Source organism: Lampetra fluviatilis, chromosome 25, assembly GCF_964198595.1.
Source record: "Lampetra fluviatilis chromosome 25, kcLamFluv1.1, whole genome shotgun sequence".
NCBI lineage: Eukaryota > Metazoa > Chordata > Hyperoartia > Petromyzontiformes > Petromyzontidae > Lampetra > Lampetra fluviatilis.
The window spans coordinates 2,493,562-2,515,222 of NC_136299.1; the positions used below are offsets into that span (position 1 = coordinate 2,493,562).

The window sequence follows — 21,661 nt, forward strand, 5'->3', positions numbered from 1 at the left end:
AAAATTAATAAATAGTTCACCGTTTCAACAAATAGCAACTACTGAGATAGCAACTGGTGTTCGACTGCGGAGACACTCGGCCCAATTTCATGACGTGGTTTTTTTGGCCATCGTTCAGCAACCGTTTGGTTGCTGAATGACTGCGATTTGTGAGGAACAGCCACACCATACACACGCACACATGTGCAGTGCGTAGAGTAGAACCTCTCATTACGACCACCCCTGTTTTCGACGAGCCTCCATAGAGCCCAATGTGCAATGTATAGTAGTGTAGTGTATAGTAGTGTAGTGTATAGTGTAGTGTATAGTGTAGTGTATAGTGTAGTGTATAGTGTAGTGTATAGTAGTGTAGTGTATAGTAGTGTATAGTGTATAGTAGTGTATAGTGTATAGTAGTGTAGTGTATAGTAGTCTAGTGTATAGTGTAGTGTATAGTGTAGTGTATAGTAGTGTAGTGTATAGTGTAGTGTATAGTAATGTAGTGCCTCCATAGAGCCCAATGTGTTTGCTTACCGAACATTCCTCTGTACAGTAAATATTAATTAATGCATTTATCAACCATGTTTCTTTTAACATGATGTGTGTATAATGTCGTTAGTATCGTAATATAGTCATGTCCATTGTATAAACATCATAAAGTACGTTTGTTTGGGCGTTAAACTGATCGTTACGGAACGTCGACTGCTCAGCCGCCGGTGCGTCCCGGACCTGTAGGGCGCGTGAGCGCGTGGCGAGCACGGCGTTGAACGGAATGAGCAGCACCATGACCGCGAAGCCGGCCATGACGGAGGGGCCAAGCTCGATCCACAGGAACACGAGCGAGATGACGATCTGCAGCGGCGCCGACCACAGCAGGTGCATGAACGAGGCCACGTCCATGAAGCGCTGCGCGTCGGCCGACATCAGGTTGACGGTCTCGCCGATCGTGGAGTCCTTGCGCGCCGCGTTGGACATGATGAGGGACTGCGCAAGCGGCAGACGAGCGGCAGAGACCAAGGCGATCGTTGTTAGTGGCGCACACGCACAGACACGCGCGCACGTTCAAGTTCAAGTTCATTTATTAGGTATAGCCCTGTGAGCCATTCGGATCTTGAAACGGGTGCAACCGCAACAATCAAAAAACAAAAACATGAACAAAAAACATCTTAAAGTGAATATTTGACTATGTGCAAACAGAAAATCCAAGAAAAGACTGCAAAATATTGCAGAAAAAATCACCGTACACCAACCCTGTGCAAATATCCCAGTGGGATGCAAGTCAAACAACAACAACCACAAGACAACTTAGATTAAGGCCATCAGTCTAACTCTGTACTACAACAAACAAATGTGGCTAAACCAATACACTTTTCGAAATCACCAAAATAAAGCCATGAAACCAATGAAACAGTGATCATAGGAACTGTGACGGAATTTTCACAATAAATGGCATAAACAACATGTACTACCAAAACCCTGCAGCCATAGCTGGCTGCATGCATGAGTCACTCCACAACAGTAGGAGCATCAATCGGAGTATTATAATATTTCAATGCAACTTTATCACCTCGACCTACTCAACTTGGTCAAATGCATCCGAGGGTGGAAGTGAAACTATTCAAACTAAAATTTGTATTTTTTATTTTACCAAGTAAGGCCCACTGAGCTATATAGCTCTTATTCAGAATTGACCTGGCCACTAATGATTGCGCAGCGAAGTGGCTTATCACGTGGAGATTTAGAGCAGCCAAATACTCCAAATGCACGTTTCTAAGTGTGGAGTGAAAACCCGGAGGATACGGAGAAAAATCCACGCGACCACGGGGAGAGAAACATACAAACTCCAAATATGAAGGCGTCAGGCTCGGGATCGAACCCACGACCACCCGTACACCAGGCGAGGCAGTTAAAATCTCGCCATCGTGGCTCCCATTGGCCGGAACGAACCGGAACGCCGTGGTGGAAGTGAAAATCTGAACCTGACTGCGTTCCCGAAGGAAACAATAACAAGTGTCGTTGTGGCGGAGTAGTCCATATATCTATATATGTAAATCGCAAGTGTATGTCAGTCACCCTCTGGATCTTCAAAACGATACCTGGGAGAACATACATACAATTGCGTAACAATTCTGCGAATATGCATAGCAAATATAAAAAAAAATAGCTTTTTTAATGCACCGCTGAAACAGGCAAAAAATGTTTAATGTAGAAGTCAATAATATCGGACCTTTCCTGCCAGTATCAAAGTATAAGAATTGGTTTTACCACTGTGGAACTATGCACTGTTAAATCTAGAAAGAAAACGAATTTCTTTAGAACTGCTTTTGTGTATTTAGTTTGTTGTCCTTCCTCCGCACGTGCGACCAGCACAGTTGGCTACGTACCGTGCGAAAGAAGTTCAACATACATACAAATGTAATGCGAGCATAAACAGGGTGGTTACTGGCCCCTGCGCCAATCACACGGAGCGTGTGGGAGGAGCCACTGCTCAACTCGGCTCCAATGGGAAACGAGGTGAACGGGGGGTGGAGACGGGGGCAGTACGGGAAGGAGGAGTTAGGGTCACGTGATGGGAAGGATATAGGGAGAGAGCCGGAAGAGATCGGGAGTTGGAACGGAGCGAGAATAGGGGAAGCCACGCTGGGCAGTGGGGGAGATGGCGCCATCTGCCACGTGGTGGTGCGTGGGGTAGATGGGCTAGCAGAGTGTGAGGGCTAGCAGGGTGTGCGGGGCACACGTGGCTAGTGAGTGACTAGCAGAGTGTGCGGGGCACACGTGGTTAGTGAGTGACTAGCCGAGTGTGCGGGGGACACGTGGCTAGTGAGTGACTAGCAGAGTGTGTGGGGCACACAGAGCGAGCGGTGTGGCTGGCGGCGTGTGCGGGGCACACGGAGAGAGCGGAGCTGCCACACGGAGCGTGCGCGGGGCGCGCGCGGAGTCTGCGCAGGTCCGGCCGAGGACCAGCGGGGTGCGATACGAAGAACCTAAATAAACGACACAGCGGAGACCAAGAAAGCCTGACAGAGTCGTTTATTACACAAACACAGACATGTACATAAATGACGCGTGAAACGAAACTGGAGCGCGTGCAGCACCTTTTTGTAGACGGCGCCGATGACGGCGGTGCGCACCCGCATCCCGAACAGGAAGCAGCGCTGGAAGTACTGCTGCAGCAGCAGCGACTGCACGAGTGCCGTGACGAACAGCAGGATGGCGTAGAAGTATCCTTTCCACTCCATCACGTTCTGGTCCTCCGTGAACCCGATCAGCAACCTGCAACGTCGAGCACAGCACAGCCAAGGCAGTCAACGGAGATGCCCTTTTCTCTCGCAGTTCACAAGCGTTCAAAAATAATGTCGTCTATCATTGATAGTAATAAAAATGCCTTGTATGTGTGTATGTTGAACTTATTTCGTGCCGTTCGTAGCCAACCATGCTAATCGGAGGTGCGGATTAAATGCAAACCAGCGAATTAGAAGAACACTTAATTGCATTGCGCAATTCGGCAATTGTCAGTTTTGTTCTTTCATGAAGACTAAACGAATATTTGCAATCACGTGCAACAATGCAATCACACTCTGTGGGTTGACAACCTGCGTTGTGCATCTAAGATCTGGACACAGTTGTTACTTCCCACGATCAGAATGGGCAGCTCAGCTCAGTCTGAGCGCACGTGTTTCATTTATTACTCTTGGCATTTCTATACATGTGGCAAACCGGTATTAACCATTTGTTGTAGCTTTTTTTCATTTCCTGCTTTTCCGAAGAGCACGGTTGGCTACGCACGGTGTGAAAGAAGTTCAATGTACGCCAGAGGTCGCAAACGAGTTTTGATTCTTTACCCGTACCCGACCGCACCAGGGTCGCAAACGGCTACCCGTACCCGCACCCGGCCGAGTACGGGTAGCCAGTTATCGGGTAGGGTACGGGTATCGGGTACCCGGTTGCGACCTCTGATGTACGCACACACGCACGTACTAACAATGCGCAATCACCGATGCAAAACGACTCCTCACGGAAGCCAACGTACTTGAGGATCTGCGGGCTCACGAAGGTCAGCAGGTCGTAGATGAGCTTAAAGATTCCCGACTCGAGCAGGACCCAGCCGTACGTGAAAAACAGGGCGCGCAGGAGGGACGGGTCCAACTTTCCTCGCTTGTCGCTCTTCTTTTTCTTCTTGTCGCTCTTCTTCTTGTCGCCGTCCTTTTGGATAGGCTCCTGTGGCAGCATTCAGGGCACATCCGATGAGTACGGTTAGCCACGTGCGGTGCGAAAGAAGTTCAACATACAGTCTGTTCTCCTATAACGTGGTAGTAGTTGCATTCCTGAAGAACACAGCGTAATGGAAAAATCGCGTTATGATACATTTTATTGGATATAGAGGGGTAAAGCACAGTCTGCGATAACACGTGAGATGCGTAACGCAGGCTGAACAAATACAGAGACGCGTGGGTAGCGTCTAGAAGCATCCAGCAGCATCCCGCCTTGTGTGATGCTACGCCGAGGCAGCCGTACAACCGCTTATTCCTCCTCGCGCAATGTAGTTCTGGTCACTCCATCGCGTTCTATCCAATTAGCATCCGTGTTATAAAAAATGTGTTCCCTCATACATTAATTGCGTTAAATTCATTTCACATCCGCATTATAAAAGATGTCTTCCCTCATACGTCCATTGGGTTATATCCAATTCCCATCCACGTTATAGAAAATATGTTCACTCATATATTCATCGCGTTATATTCAATTCATATCTGCATTACAAAAATGTGTTCCCTCATACGTTTATCACGTTATATCCAATTGACATCTGCATTATAAAAAATGTGTTCCCTCATAAATTCATCGTGTTATAGCCAATTCACATCCACGTTATAAAAATGTGTTCCCTCATACGTTTATCGCGTTATATCCAATTGACATCCGGGTTATGAAAATGTGTTCCCTCATTAATTTGTAGTGGTATAGTGCTGGCTGCTGGCGTAAAAGGGTAACTGCAGTGTACGGCAGTACTCGCGTCAGCAGGCCACGATAGACACGAGAGGGGACATCTAAAGGGGATAGGTCATAGAGGAGCCCATCGGGAACCTGCGAGATGGTTCCAGAAGGGGGGCGTGGCCAAGGCGGAGCCACGCTGGGAGTATAAGAGGGGACCCTGAGCGGGAGCTCGGGGCTTTTGCTGGAAGTGGAATCCCTGTCGTGCTGCTCAAGATCATCGTGTGTGTTACCCCGATGGTGATTGGTAAATAAAAGTGCCTCCAGTTATTTCTGTCTCCGATCTGAGTCACTACACATTCATCGCGTTATATCCAATTCGCGTCATGAAAATAACATGCAGCGTTTTAGGAGAACGCACTGTATAAACGTGCATCCTCGACAGGAGGAGCAGCACCAAAGCTACAAGTTGGTGGTCCTCTTGACAACCACCACGAGATATGGTTTTAACAGTAGTGTAAAAAGGACTATAAAAATGTAAATGCGATTTCAAATTATTTTATTTTAAATTTAATTAGAGCAGGGACGTAATACAGGTAGGAACAACAGTGCCACACTGCCCACCAGGGATTATTTGTCTGTCGTGCATAGCCCCTCCCAAACATGTAGTATGCTCCCGGATTGGTTGAAGTGCGTCATGTGACCGCGAGCTTTCTGTCGTGCACGAATGCGCTGTCCAACCAAGTTCCTACCTGCCCACTCTAAAGGAACGTGTTTTTGAAAAGAGGTACTGCTATTAGAGCTGTCGTGGCTGAATTTTGCGAAGCCGGAGTGCCCCGACAGCGATAAATGCTCAAGACCGTGAGCGTAACGACGATGACGTGATTCGGGCAAGAGCAGCCGCGATATATAATCTCCTATGTGCAACCGTGCGAGACAAATCAAATATTGGGGGGGGGGGGGTCCCCAATAATGTTGTTACTACGCCACTGCCCTGCGGGGTCATCGACGGATGGCCCCGCTGGTTATCGATGAAGCTTGCGACGCACGCGCCTCCTGCTCAAGTCCCCTCCTCACCATGGCCAGCGCCTCGGTGCTCTTGCCCATGCCGTTGGCGGCGAGGGAGGGCGACGCGGCGAGCTCCCGCTGCTGTTTCTTCCGTGCCCGCTCCAGCTCCAGCTCCCAGTTGCGGTCGAAGTCGGAGAATATCCGCTCGGCTGTGTCCTCCTCATTGAGCCCCCAGAGGTCTTCCACCTCCAGCGGCTTCTTGTACCCACGGTACACCATGCTAGGCCACAGGTGGACTCGGTTACACAAAACAAAGGGTAAAGGGCATGTTGGTCTACTCCACGCGGCGGGCCAGATGTCTTTGAAGAGGTGGGAGTTACCCACACTTTACCCCACCACACGCGACCTGCCGATCGACTAACTGCAGTGAACCCATTTAAACTGCTGAGGATTCCGGACCGAGACGGGAGGATTCTTAAAAGCTTGCCCACTATATTCTTGGTTCTTTCGGTAAAGTCACGTAGAAGGGAAATAATAAAATAATATAAATATAAAACAAAACAAAATTCTCATGACGTTTCGAATGCAACACAAGCAATCATCATCAGGTGTGAAATCCACGGTAAGAGATTTTAATTAATTTTTTTCAAATGTGACCACGGGGAGATAATTCAAACTCCAAATGTACAGGCGTCAGGGTCGGGGTGGAATCCACGGCCTCCTGCGTACCGGGCGAGATAGTTAACATCTCACCACCGTGTCGCCCCAGGTGTTATCGCCATTTAACGAGTTCTTACATGTGGGAGGAAACCGGAGCAGCACCCAGATAAAATGCAATCAGGCGAGGGGGCAACACACTATCCCATACAGACGTAGCAACTAATCGCCACGTTGTGTTTACGTGACAAACCTTACTAATCGATCGTGTTGGGTGGTGGCGGGTTCAGTAACACATTTATATTTACGAGATCTAACCCGAAAAAAACTTATTATGGATATTGGTCGCGAAAGCATATTACGTCTTAAACCGTCTACTGTGTCTTGTATGGTGCTTTGAGGTCTTTGATGAACAAAATTCTTATTTTTAGCATTGTTCCCTCAATGTCCCCCATCAATTTCTGAGGAAGAGGTGCAGAGGCCGGGTGAGCATTGCGATGAGCGCACAACCAATTGCTCACCTGTCAAACCAGGTGAACGTGATCTGGTTAAGGAAAGAGGCGTTTTCTTCTGGACTCGGTTTCTGCAAGGTACAATCAATCGCTTTGATTGACATTTAAGGCATTCACTTTTGTTTTCATTAAATAACATCAACTATTAATGCGACGTGACTTTAGAAACAACATTAGGGCAGTGATTTATACAAATATCGTTAACAATTCTATGCAAATTTCACAATGCTTGGAATTATAATCTATGCTGAATGCACGTTCCATCAGACGGTTGCCCTCTTTTTCGCTCAAGGATGTCTCATCAACACCGATGGAATGAACCGTGGGGATCTTCGTAACACTCGCGAGAGTGACTCACCATGCCAGAATCGTCGATCGCTCCGTGGTCCTTGGGCAGGTCAGCGAAACCAGACATCACGAGACAGCTGAGCTGCAGTCCGAACGAGATGTAGAAGAGGCTCAAGCGAGCTACGTCCCCGTGCTGGGGAGACGATGGTAAACATGCTCATGTCAATAATAATAACATACAAATAATAATAAACATGCTCATATCCACAATAACGATGATAATGATTCGTTTTGGTAGAATGCCCGTATGCTTTACACCATAACTCGCGTCGGCATCTCACATTTGAAAGGCCACCCGCATTGGTAGCGGTCCATGTGCGGCAGAAGGTTGACTCAGCACGTGGCCTTTTGGCGTTCTCTGGTCTGACACTGGTGAGACTAGGCCCTAAAGAAGGTTGTTTATGTGGTAGACCAATCAGTTTCAAAGACAGTACAAATGTTATCAGCGCATGCTTGATTGCATGTTCACCACAAGTACGTGTGGTTAATGCAGACTGGATTCCTTGCAAAAGGTTTTTATTTGGTGTTTGAACATCTTAACAATTGTTTTATTGCCAGGAAGGGTAAAACCAATTCTTATTTTTTCATACTGGACATTAGTTTCCCAAGCTGAGAAATGTTCACACAATTGCGCGTGGACAACCAACGCTCACATCAGGCCTCTACTGAGGTCACCACTCGCGTGACGGACAATTCGGGCTTGATTCACATGTCTTTTAAACGTTTTAAATATTTGACCTGGATTAATCCCTTGAGATGGAACATCTCGTGTGCAGGGGTGTCCAGGGTGTCAAGTGACGCGCAAACACACACAAATAGCAAGCACGTAATGTTGTGTATACAACCTTTATGCTACAACATGCGCAGTGGACATTAATTCGGTGTCGAATATATTTACAGAGTGGTTTCCAGAGAAGGATCAAGACAGCCAGGGCTGTCAGTACGAATGAACATCACACATTGACAACGGTAATGATGATGATGATGATGACGATGTAATGAACCACGACAGCTTGATTACTGGGTAATGAATGCGTTTGACATTGAGCCACTGTGTCATGTCACTGGGTTCGTTGCAATCTCATCAGAGAAACAGACCCGCCAAATTAGCAAAAAGAACATTGTCACAACATCCATGTTCTCATAGAAAACATAAAAAAAAAGAATAGGTAAAATGTTTTCAGAAATGCAAAAAAAAGAATTCAATATATTTTGCTTTACTTGTTCAAGTTACCAGTTAAAGTCAAACAAAAAGTATCCCAGCTCACCTTCAACAACCTCCCTAGGCGCATGCACTGTGATGTGTGTTTTTCTACAGTTGTAACTCTCCAACAATGTATTAGTCTCGCAGCACTGGCTTCCAGTTTTGCACAGGATTGAATTCCTATTGCTAACCAACAAAGCTCTGAACCACCTTGCCCCAGCCTACATCGGAGACATGCTGCACCCATGAGTTCCCTCAAGGCCTCATGCAGATCTCCTCTGCGTTCCCAGGGCACAGAGGCGTTGGTCGATGTGGCCCACAGACTCTGGAAATCTCTTCCACGAGATCTCACGATTTCCCCGAGCCCGTGCACATTTTGCATGGCCCGTGTTACATTGTATTCGTGCAGTGCCCTTTGTTCAACCTTCAATGTATTGAGCAAATGAGTTTGTGGTATTTAATTTCATTAATATACCAATTCTTAGTTTTAGTTTCCTGAGTCAGCGTCATGCTGAGTGTGTGTTGTGTCTTGTACGGTGCTTTGAGATCTTCGATGACAGGTGCTTTACACGTTGTATAACACTGGTCAACACTTTTTCTGGCATAAGATATTCCAACGGATTTAAGGTAATTTTGGGGTGCTGATTCCAAATCTGGCATCAGTTTTTGTCTATCACATCAGGTTTTTGAGATATCAAATATTGCATTTTCAATAAAAACTGCAGAAGAAAAATAATAAATAAATAAATGTGGATATCTACATACAATTATGTTATAAACACACTATCCTAAAAATACAGCACCATATTTTAACACGAAAGCATTCACTGACTCGCAACAACTTGCAATCATAAGTGACAGAGTTAATTTCAGGTAAAATCAATGAAAATGGGGTATGCCGATAGCATAAAAATGAGATGTGATAGAGCAAATCTGAGATCAGATTTGGAATCAGCACCCTGAAATTAGTCTAAAACAGCTGCAAAAGTCCAGGCCAGAAAAAAATACATTTTTTGTTGTTGACCAGTGATTATTATAATTATGAGTCAACTTGTTGTACGCGATTTTGGGTTTTGTTTTTATGAATCTTGAGCCCAGCTCTGTGAATAGTAATCAATGTTCATTCATTCATCGCGCGCGTGACCCCTTGCTGTGACAGCGTTCTCATCAACCGCTCTTGGCTGCCGTACACTGGCGTCTCCAGTGATTTGTTTGGACCACGGATACCGGGGAAGAGGGGGGGGTGGCGGAGGGGGGTGACCACGGGGATTGGCGCTGTTCCATTGAGGGGGGGGGGGTCGCAGTCCTCACTCTGAACGTCGACCGCCAAACCGAAGTGAGAGCGCAATTTGCTGCAGGAGTTGGCGCATCAAGACGAGGCGAGGACGTACACAACGATCGCTAGGAGACCGGTCGCAGATGCTACGGTGACATAATAATTACAACAGAAAAATAATCATCATAGTTGATCAGTTACACTTTAAAAGAGAATTACATACTTGTCAACCTCTGATCAGTGCCTACCTTATTACAGACCAATTCAAAACGTATTCGTCGCCCCATGCCCTTATAAACCTCAACGTTCATCCTACAAAGTGCCATCGCAAGAGAAAAACACAACAACCATTGAAACGTCTGTGCGCCGTATGGACCTGAAAACTCAATTTCCCTGTACAAGAACACGGGGTGAACCGTACGGGTTGACGGCTATGCGATTGACACGTGGACGGCGCCTAGTCCTCAACGCGTTGGACAGCTCCTTTTATTCGCCGCGATGTCGACTCTGTAAAGGCGCTAGAGGCCAACCGAAATTCGGTTTCGGTTTCGGCGCCGAAAGTTGGCAAATGGCCTCTTCGGTAACTTCGGTTATATACCTTTCTGTAGTTAAACTTTCGGTTTCGGCTGAAAGTATAGTTAAACTTTTGGTTTCGGCTTCGGTTTCGGCTGAAAGTATAGTTAAACTTTCGGTTTCGGCCGAAAGTGTAGTTAAACTTTCGGTTTCAGCTTCGGTTTCGGCCAAAAGTAATCTTTTTAACTTTCGGTCTGGTTTTGGTTTCGGCCGAAACCAGAAATTCAGTTTCGGTCGGCCTCTAAAAGACGTGGAGACCGCGACGCTCGCTGACGAAGACGACGACGGCACCGCCGCTACTCACGCCGTCGATCGCTTTGCGGATGAGCGTCTGGAAGGGAAGGATCTCGCACAGCACGGAGAAGAGCCAGAAGAGGAAGAGCACGCCGGACGTCTTCAACCCGGCTCGCCGTCCGCTCTCGTTGATCAGCAACACCAGCAGCTGTGGATACAAAGACAACGATACCACAACCACCCCCACATTGCCGCCGCACCTCCGATTAGCACGGTTGGCGATGTACGGTGCGAAAGAAGTTCAACGTACACAAGCACAACCTCGACAGACTGTTGCGGCAAGTGCTGTTCGCGAGCACGGTTGAAGTCCCCCTCTCCCACCCCGCCGTGTGTGCAGGGGACTCGCTAAACCCTCGATCAGTGGGTCACTGCAGCCTGCAACCCCTTTGGTTCTCAGAAAGGGACATATGGCACCCCCAGGGGGTGGGTGCACCCCAGGTTAAGGACCACTGCCTTAAATTTCGATTTAAAGCTTTCGTGACTGCAGGGATTCATCTTCTTGGTTCTTTCGGTAATGTCACGTAGAAGGGAAGTAATAAAATAATAAAAAGAAAACATAATAAAATAAAATAATTCTCACGACGTCTCGGCTACAACGCAAGCAGCCGTCTGCTTGCGTTGTAGCCGAAACGTCGTGAGAATTATTAAATAGCACCCCAGCTTCACAAAGCCCTCCAAGAGACAGAGTTTTGGGGCAAGTGCTGTGAGCGAGTAGCACCTATGAAGGCGGCACGGTACAAGCTATACATCCCTTGCGGCCGAATGCGTCACCTGTTGTTTGACAACTAACCCACGGTATCCTGATAGGATTTAAGACCCGGTGAAAAAAAAGGGGAGATTGAAAGGCACGTTGCTTAAAGGAACAGGGTTCCCAGTTTCAAATACATTTACAATCAGATCCTCCCGTTTAGATATAAATATATAATTGAAACTCATAATGCACACAGTATTTGCTCGTTCTCAATGCAATGAGCCAGCGCCAACAATTTCTCAAGCTCTGCAGTCCTCTATTTATGAAGGTCTTATCAGCTAATAAATTAGTGTTGACATGTGGGAGGAAACCGGAGCACCCGGGGTAAACCCACGCGTGCGAGGGGGAAACACTCTATCCCATACAGATGGAACGGGCAGAGTCCAACATTTTGCCGTAACGCATTCTCCTGGCAAATCAGCCATGGTAGGCCCCCTCCTCAACGCCCACAGGAAGGAAGTTTCACAACATTTGTGCGGTCCACCAACACTCGCTGCTGCCTCCATGGTGCTGGATTTTCTGGCAGCCACGTGCAGAATAGCCACCACCGCCCCTGGCGATTCCCACGATGGAAGTAGCCAATAGTAGATTGGCAGGATGTGATCATAGCAAATCTTAAATATTCACATCGAGACCCATGTTTGAGACTGCTGACGAAAGGTGATTTATTATCGCAAGCCCTTGGCCTTGGGATTCACTAGGGCGGGGAGGGACGGGGGCGAATGCTTCGTATCGCGACATCCTTACCCATGTGGCAATATACAACGAGGGGTTGACATAGAGGACGACGGGGTTGGTGGCCGCGGCTGTCGATCCGGAGTCTTCAGCGATCGTGACAGCCAACCTGGCCACTGCCGTGGCCAACAGCAGCGCTGTGAACGCCTGCTCGCGCCACGCACGAAAGACAGAGAACACAAAGGTCACCACCTCCCGTCGCAGCCTCGACCAGAAACCTCGGGGCAGGCGCTCCTGGAAAGCAGCCGTGAAGACCGGCACGGCACACGAGGGAGCGGGGTGGCCACCTCCCCACGCCCGGCTGCCTTTGTCTCCCCACAATTATTGATGTTTACACACAGCACCAGGTTTTCATTTAAGGCTGAGTCAACGATAGGGGAGGCCCAAGACCGGTTAAAAGTATTCGCCACTGCCGTCGGTCGGGAGCGGTAATCGAACTCGGGTGTCTGAGTTCGCAATGCGGTGTGCTCACCACGACATCGCCGACTACACGCACGCAAAAGACAAAGATCCCCCGTATAGCATAACCAGACTGTTGGGGCAAGTGCTGTTAGCGAGTAGCGCCTACGAAGGCCGGCACGGCACACGTGGGGGTGGGTGGCCAACACCACGCCCGACCGCTTTTGTCTCCCTGCCGGCGATGTTTACACGCCTCAACAGGTACTCATTTGAGGCTGAGTTGACCGAGGGGAGGCCCATGACCGCTTCAGATAATCGTCACTGGCATTGGCCGTGAGAGGGAATCGAACTCGACTCGTTGCGTTCATAGCGCAGCGCGCTAACCGCTGTGCCACCGCTCGCCACCACCGCCACAAGTTTAGACATTTTGGAAACAATTGGTGAAAACTTAATAAAAAACGATCGCTAACAGATGGCATTTGTATTTTTTTATTTAATTGTATTTGATACAATTATTGTACCGTAACATGTCACCTTGTGTTTAAATTATGAAATATAATTGCCTGATTGGTTTTGGTTTTATTTTATTTCATTCACGAAATTACGAAGGTGGCCCCACTGCTAAACAAACGACGCCATGTGGGGCCATGATTAGCCAGGTCGAGGTCATCGTGGGTTGGAGATAACTGGAAATGAGTCAGCACTAAAATGGTTACTGAATACATTTGCTCTCCATGATGGGTCAACCTGATATAATGTGCCGGCTTTCACGACCAATATGATTACGATTTATTTTCGGTTCAATCGTCGTTTTGTGTATAATGTCAGTTTTCTTTTTTACTAAAACCCTCCACAATCCTCTCGAGCTCATCAAATCATATTGTCACGTGGGGTAAACATGGCAATTTACTTGGATTTTACAGCACAACCGGCAGAATGTTAAAAGCGAGCAAATACTTTTGACAATATCGCTCAGCATTCCTCCAGCTGCGCTGACAAACCAAATGAATTGGCGTATTTGGCTACGTGACAACTCGATTTAATCGGCTCTGTCAGATGGTCGAGGGTTATAGTTCAACAATTCACATAGTACCTACATGACGATCAAATCCAAAATAAACTAAGTATCAACCAATTGCTAATCCGGATTGAGCAATCAGACCTGTGCAATCGCTGCGTCGAATCACACCAACTCCGAATTGGGTTCAAAGCACAATGTGATGGGATCTCAATTGATCCGAACAGCGCATCCCTCATGAAGTACATTACACGAAATTATTAACTAATAACGTCGCTGTGAACAGCATAGCCATTAAAGTTATTGTTTGTAAACATTTTGGCCAACATATGCACGTATGTATGTTGAACTTTTTTCGCACCGTTCGTAGCGAACCGTGCTAATCAGAGGTGCGGGGGAAGGACAACAACCCCTGACATCACCATCCTTTTCGACACAAAACAACACAACCCCGTGTTTTGTGCCTGTTGGCACTCATAAGTAAGCCATACGCCATTACGCAATTGTAGGTTGCTCAACACAAACATCACGGGGGGACCTATTTAACATGGATGCAATCCTTCATGCATTCGTGGGGCAGCTGGTCGATCAGCGCAAGCGAGCAGCTGGGCCCGTAGACTCTTGCATGAATGAACTGTGAAGGTTCTCGCATTATGGATATATATTCTGCGTGCGCACATTGTCTACTGCCATTGCACGGCGCCTTGTGCGAGGCGCAATATCGAATGATATATAACGACGGCGAGGACCAGAGATTGAGAAAGAAAAACAACTAGGGCGGATTGATAAATCTGGCTCAGCAAATGTATGTTTCTGTTCTCCCATTGTGTATGGCAGCATGTTAGGAGCCAAAATGGCAGTGTCGAGGTCAGCTAGACACAAGAGGGCTTCAAAAGAGAGTTTGCAGAGCATTGCTCTTCCTCCGTTGAAGGAGCGCAGTCTACACGCGGTTTACGATATGGTCCGTAGTTTGGTTGCACGCCCACAATCGCACTGTGGCCCGTGTCTTTAATTTTCCATTCATGAAGGAGATGCACGCAGCTGCCTGTTGATGTTCTGATGTGGTTAAAACTATAAACTAATTTGTATTTTACCAGGTAAGGCACACTGAGCTATATAGCTCTTGATTTAAAGCTTTCGTGACTGCAGGGATTCATATTATTGGTTCTTTCGGTAAAGTCACGTAGAAGGGAAATAATAGTTGTATTATTATTTTATTATTTCCCTTCTACGTAACTTTACCGAAAGAACCAAGAATATGTAAGTTCTTATTCAGAATCGACCTGGCTACATGTAATGATAGCGCAACGAAGTAGCTTATTAGCATGTAGAAATGTATAGCAGCCAAATACTCGAAGCACATGATTATCAATGTGGAGGGAAAAACCGGAGGACCTGGAGAAAAATCCACGCGACCACGGGGAGAACATGCAAACTCCAAATATACAGCAGGCGTCAGGGTGGGGGTCGAACCCACGACCTCCTGCATGCCAGGCGGGTTTTCCCTCCATATTTAGAAACGTGCGTTTAGAGGATTTTACTGCTATTAATTTCCACATGATAAGCCACTTTGTTGGGCTATCATTTTTGGCAAGGTCGCTTCTGAAAAAGAGCTATATAGTTCAGTGGACCTTATTTGGTTAGATAAAAAAAATTGTTTAGTATAGTACGTGCCTTTGCACCACCTGGAACACATGTAATGCAGTCATCTGAGCGAAACGGAGAGTCGTAAATTTTAATCCAGTTTGTTCTCCTATAACGCGGTAGTTGCGTTCCTGAAGAACATCGCGCTATGGGAAAATCACGTTATAATAAACAATATATTATTGGGTAAAAGCACAGTCTGCGATAACACATAATATTTGTATGCTGGCCAAACAAAGACTGAGGCACGTGCATAGCATCTTAGAGCATCCAGCAGCATCCCGCCTTGTGCGATGCTACGCCGAGGCATCCGCACGACCACTTATTCCTACTCGCACAACGTAGCTCCGTTCACTCGCTCGCGTTATATCCAATTTGCATGCTCGTTATAACAAAAATGCGTTCCCTGATACGTTCATCATCGCGTGATATCCCATTCGCGTTGTGAAAACACGCGGCGTGATAACAGAACGGACCGAACGATCGAGCGAACGCCCGCTTGGCTCACCTGCTTGGCAGCGTACTTTCCCGAAACGGGCAAACGTTTGGACGGGTGCCGGAAGAGGTGGCTCAACAGGAAGGGGGCGCAGATCCACAGGAACCCCAGCGGCACCCAGACGAGCACCGTCTGCTCGAAGCACACCGGCAGGTCGGGCTGCGACCGCTCCAGGTAAGAGTCGTTCTGCGAAAGCATTGGTGAAATAAAATAAAAACTTATTCATACAATATACAGGGGTAGACCATGATCGTGACTAAAGATGATGCGCTTTATAACATCTGGTACTGACGCAGAACGCCTATAACAAAGAGTGGTGGCTCTCAACCAGCGGAGGGTGGGTAAACAGACCTCTGGGGGGTTCGTGGCAATGTCCCAGGGGTACGCGAGGTGATTTATGAATGTGTGATATTATAACATACGTGAGAATCATTGGTGAATAATAATTTCGTATAAATCTCCCAAGATAAAATAACTACGATACAATATGACAATCTAAAACAATATAAAAGACATTTCTAAACTCATTGATCTTAAAAAAATGCGGTTTCCAAGAGCAACCAGCGAGCTCAAACAATTTACATCACGCATACAGAGTGTCCGTTGTTGTTTGTTTGTATTCGCTTGCAGTTACCAGCTAGTTAGGACATAATCTCACAAAATGGACAATTGGTTAAAATATTGATGTTCATTATTCATACATCTGTATTGACACAGCGCCGACTGCTGTCCAACAGTAGCAACTGCAGAGGATAGTTAGCGCACACGCTGCCGTCCAGCATATACACGGCTGTGTGCCGGCAGGGCGGAGGAACTGGGGCAAGGGTCACGGAAGACCTCATCGGGAGGCCCCTCGAACCCGCTAGTGGGTTCTAGAAGGGAGGCGCGTCCAGGGCGGAGCCAGGCCGCGCCGAGAAGAATAAAAGCAGCGGAGAGCAAGAGCTCCAGGCTGCCGGTTCTCGTCGTCGCTGCCGCCTTCGCCCGATAATTGTGCGGCTGGACAGTTGTTGGCTGTCTGGGTCGACGCCGTCGGTGCGACATGGTCAGGGTTGTGTTGAGCCCACATCATTGCTACAACTCTGTGGGCTCTCATGAAATTGTCTTTTCCGAGACCAAGGTGCTCTGCAAACCTCCTGGCTACCATCAAAGGTTTGTACACGAAGCCATACAAATATACAAACACAGACATAATTTCAACCGTGATGAGGGTTACAAACTGAGTAATCATTGGAAAGATGTGATTAACCATGCAAAAAAGATGTAACTACACTTATTTGGACCATCTTATGTGACAGACAACTATTACAGGTTATTGATAGACAGCCAGTTTGTTGTTTTACCAGTTTTAGTTTTTACTTTCTTTCTTTGTTCACACTTTTGTTATGTATGCTAGTTGTTAGTTACAAACTGCACCTCTCCATAACAAAGGCTCAGTCCTTTGTTATGCAGTCTATTCTTAGTCTTAAGCCTCACCTTACTATATTAATAAAAAGTGTGCCGTTCCTGGCCCTTCCCCCCTCAACCATTATATATACGGGGTGGTATTTCTTGTGATCTCTCATTTACTTGATACAGCTGTCGTGGCTGTGACGGTTCCACCTGAAGACGGAGGCTTGTGTTGCTTCCGAAACGTCGTGATTTTTATTTTGTTTTATTTTACTTTTATTAATTTATTTATTTTTTACTTACGTGACTTTACCGAAAAAACCTAAGAATATTATTTGTTTAACTTCGTAATTTTTTGCAGTGTTTATCAGCCTGATAATATTCCATGTAAAACTGCTAAAAGTACTTACACCTCATGTGTTATTGTACATTAAAATATATATTTTACTGCATCAATAGCTCAATGTGACTGGGAGCAATGTTAGTTTCAGCGTTACTCGCTCTGCCAAAGCTTTAATATGCAACGCAGACACAGGCACGTCACAACACAGTATCACATGCTGTGTCATGTACACGTCTCTACTGTGAAATGTAAGTTAATATTTTTAATATAACAAGAATCCTGTGCTTTGATAAGACACCCCAGGGCTCACGATTAGCACAGAATGCAATACTCAAACCTCGCCAAAAGCGATCGGCAGTCACGAGGTCTGTGGGTTAAAATCCAACCTCCGTTAGCATTTTTTTGGTAATTTGCTACAATGTTTATCAGCACGATAACAGCATGACAACATTGCATTAGATATGCTGACAGTGTGTACACGAGGTGTGTCATTGTTTAGCAAGTGCCCAATGCATCGAGGGCAGGGGTCGGCAACCCGCAGGCTCCCGAGTGGCACGCGGCTCTTAAAGGAACTGCTTCGTGACCGTTGTTCATTATGGACTCACCGCCGTCTCGTATTCACCGTGTGTGGAGGCTCTTGAAATATTGAGGTTTTAAATTTCGATTTAAAGCTTTCGTGACTGCAGGGATTCATCTTCTTGGTTTTTTCGGTAAAGTCACTTAGAATGGAAATAATAAAATAATAAAAATAAAACATAATAAAATAATTCTCACGACGTTTCGGCCACAACGCAAGCAGCCGTCGTCAGGTGTCTTCTCGACAGACCTGTTCTCCACCTGAGGATGGCTGCTTGCGTTGTGGCCGAAACGTCGTGAGAATTATTTAATCATGTTTTATTTTTATTCTTTTATTATTTCCATCCTATTGAGGTTTTGTTTTTGTTGTTGGCCGAATTCGAAAAAAAACGGCCCTCCTCGATATGCCAATATTTCAAGAGCCGCACAATGGCCGCTGGCTGATACGAGGTGGCGGTGGTCCTTAATAAATAACGTCACGGGAAAGCGGTCCCTCAAAGAGGACGCAAGCCGCAGGTTTGCCGACCACCCACTTGGTCTTCCAGCTGCTGTCTCCTGCGGGCTCTTACTGTTTCACGTGGGCGGCTTGTGTTTCACAAAGTCAACGTGGCTTACGCCCATGCGTGATCCAAAAAGACCTGCCGCCACCGCACATTACCAATTGTGGGGCGCTCACTTCTTCAATGCCAGCGTCTATCGCCACCTGTTCTGTAATTCATTACCCACAAGGGCGATGACAATGGAGAACTCGTGAAAATTGGTATTGTTAATTCTACACTCAGGATATGATGTGTGTGTGTTGATAAAAGGCCGGATTGCTGCCAATACTTATCAGATGATTTGTCAATTTTGTAACAGAAAATCTTGGATTTCTACCAACTTATGAATGAGGCTCTTCATTTTTTTATTGTCTATATTGCCTGCACCTTAAGTTCATAATTGTTTAACCAAGTAAAAACTCAAAAGACCAGTTTAGTTTCATTTGCAAGAGTGACCCTGGGACATTTGTCTGCTTAGGAAGAGAGCGATCATTGCTATGCAGGTGATCCTGATTGGGTAATTTGTGAGTAAATTTGGACCCTGACACTTAGTCTTGGTAATCATTAAACTGCAGCTTGTGCAGTATTGTTTCTCCTAACTTGTCAACATAAAGGCCATCGTATAATATTGTTGGTGTTGTTGTTATTCTTGTTAAAAGACTGAGTGATTATGATTACACATCCTTTTTGTAAAAAAATGCTGTTGGAAGTAACAGCGGTCACACATCATGGTGAATGAGTAATTTTCAGGATTGTCTATTTGCCACTGGCAGACGTTCAAATGAGACTTTATCCATTAAAATGGTGTGTCATGATATTTTATAGATAAATAACCTGTCTATTAACATGGCAATACACAATCGGCTACGGCTGTCAGCTGTTGAGCTGCATTTTGAGATCAGACGTTGCGGACTCCCAAAAACCAATGTGGGTTCCTACACATATAAATGGTGATCAAGGTGGAAATATTGAGTGTTTGCCGGTAGTCCAGGCAATACGAGCAACTTCATGATGACAACCAAAGCGTCTGTTGAAAATTGGAAGAAAATTAAATTACGCCCAATATTTAAAATCTAACTTTATCCACAAACAAGGGCATTGGCCCCACCATGTAACAAATCTCTGCATGCAGCCTTCTGCTGTCTCTATATTGAGGGCAATTTTGTCTTTGCACAAATATTCTTTCTGGTTGCAAGAGTTTTCAATTAATTTTGGTAGACTTGATTATGTTGTACAACCTGTGAACAAGCGTTTTTCTTTAAATAAATATTCCACAATCAGAACGTTTTTCCAGTAGATTATATTGAAAAAAATGTCTTCTATGGGTGCTAAGCACCCTTGTAATGCAATGTACAGTATTGATCTAAAACATTACTTTGTTAGCACCCTTACTGAATTCTAATAACATTGACTATATAGAAAACCACTGCAGTCTACGCTCCTTCAACGGAGAAATGGCAAAACGACACGAACTTCCTACGAAAGCCCTCTCGTGGCTAGCAGACCTCAAAACTTTTCTATTTAGCTCCTGAACATATTGCTAAACGCAAAAATAAAAGTAGTAATATTATCATCGGTACTTACCCAAAACTCTGAGCCACAGTACGAGTCGAGGACACCAGACATCTTGGTAATTCTTCAAGTTTCAAGCTATAGTACAAAATAAATAAATAACGCCTGCACACACACAAGCGCACAAACACAAGGACACATTAGATCAGTCATGATTGCCGTCTGGATGAAATAAAACATTGTTTAACGTCTCACATCATAAAATAAAAAAATGTAGACTGTAAAGATCATTGACTCAAATTGCTAGTCCTGACACTATAAGAATAAGAGCAATACTGTAATATTCTTTGGGCCGTCCGGTAAAGTTACGTCAAAATATAACAAAAAAACTACGAAGTGTTGCGATCGAAACGTCGTAGTTTTTTGTTATATTTTTTTGACCCTATCTTCGTGACTTTACCGAAAGACCCAAAGAATATGCTTGACCATACTTTACCACGATGGTCATTGTTGGTTAGTATTTAATTATAAATATCAAATGTCATTCAGCCTATGCAACTAAAATTCATTCTTGGTGTGATTATTGTGGCTGTGATTGAAGATGTCATAGCTTTTCACCCATTCATATTTCATTGTAACTACCCTTTGCTATGGTGATAGAGTAATAATAACGCGCTGACACACGTTTGTGCTTGACCTGTAACCAACGTTGTCGCCGTTCACACCTAACGTGACAATAGTGCAACACATGCGTCAATCTTGACTTAAAACTTTCGTGACTGCAGGAATTCATAGTCCTGGTTCTTTCAGTAAAGTCACGTGGATAGACAATAAAAATAAGACCACTTGTGTTGCGATCGAAACGTCGTGGTTTTTTATTTTATTTTTATTTGCTATCTACGTGACTTTACCGAAAGAACCAAGAGATACATGCGGCAATCGTTTTGTGAGTGTTTGTGCGGCTATATTTTCCTTGATCTCTTTTGACTACATCTATACTATTACTACACACACAAAGATGTGCACTGCGTGTACACATTCCCTGGACCTTATCCATACCACCAAACGCAAAATAATAATGTAAAAATAAACAATTCACGCGCATAATTCATGAATCAAATGCATTTGTTAGATAGAGAACTTGGAGGCGCAGAGGCAGAGGTCAAAGTCCCTCAAATGCCAGGTTGAAGAGGTGAGAGGCTGAACCAGGTGAACGCCTGAACCAGGTGAGAGCCTGGACCAGGTAAGAGTTTGAACAGGTGAGAGCCTGAACCAGGTGATAGCCTGAACTAGGTGAGAGCCTCAATCAGATGAGAGCCTGCACCAGGTGAGATCTTGAGCAGGTGAAACAGGTGAGATCCTGGACAGGTGAGTGCCTGAACCAGGTGAGAGCCTTGAGCTGCTGCTTGACGCTGGTTGGTGCTTGACTGCTGCTGCTGCGCATGTGTGCAGCGGGAGAGAGCGGCAGATGATCGGTGC

The 21,661-nt window shown here is 45.8% G+C and overlaps 1 protein-coding gene across 1 annotated transcript in view; it reads right to left on the minus strand.

Annotated features, from left to right (window-relative positions):
* LOC144941860 (ATP-binding cassette sub-family C member 2-like) overlaps positions 1–20,296 on the minus strand; it is a 54,222-nt gene extending 33,926 nt beyond the window's left edge. Inside the window, exons 1-10 of the mRNA XM_078868351.1 lie at positions 20,255–20,296; positions 15,839–16,012; positions 12,282–12,416; positions 10,794–10,931; positions 7,447–7,569; positions 7,098–7,159; positions 5,989–6,199; positions 4,010–4,197; positions 3,075–3,252; positions 709–963 (exon numbers count right to left, since the gene is read on the minus strand). Of these exons, the coding sequence (XP_078724477.1) occupies positions 709–963; positions 3,075–3,252; positions 4,010–4,197; positions 5,989–6,199; positions 7,098–7,159; positions 7,447–7,569; positions 10,794–10,931; positions 12,282–12,416; positions 15,839–16,012; positions 20,255–20,296 (1,506 nt within the window). The remainder of the gene's footprint in view (positions 1–708; positions 964–3,074; positions 3,253–4,009; positions 4,198–5,988; positions 6,200–7,097; positions 7,160–7,446; positions 7,570–10,793; positions 10,932–12,281; positions 12,417–15,838; positions 16,013–20,254) is intronic.
* Positions 20,297–21,661: the final 1,365 nt, after the last annotated feature.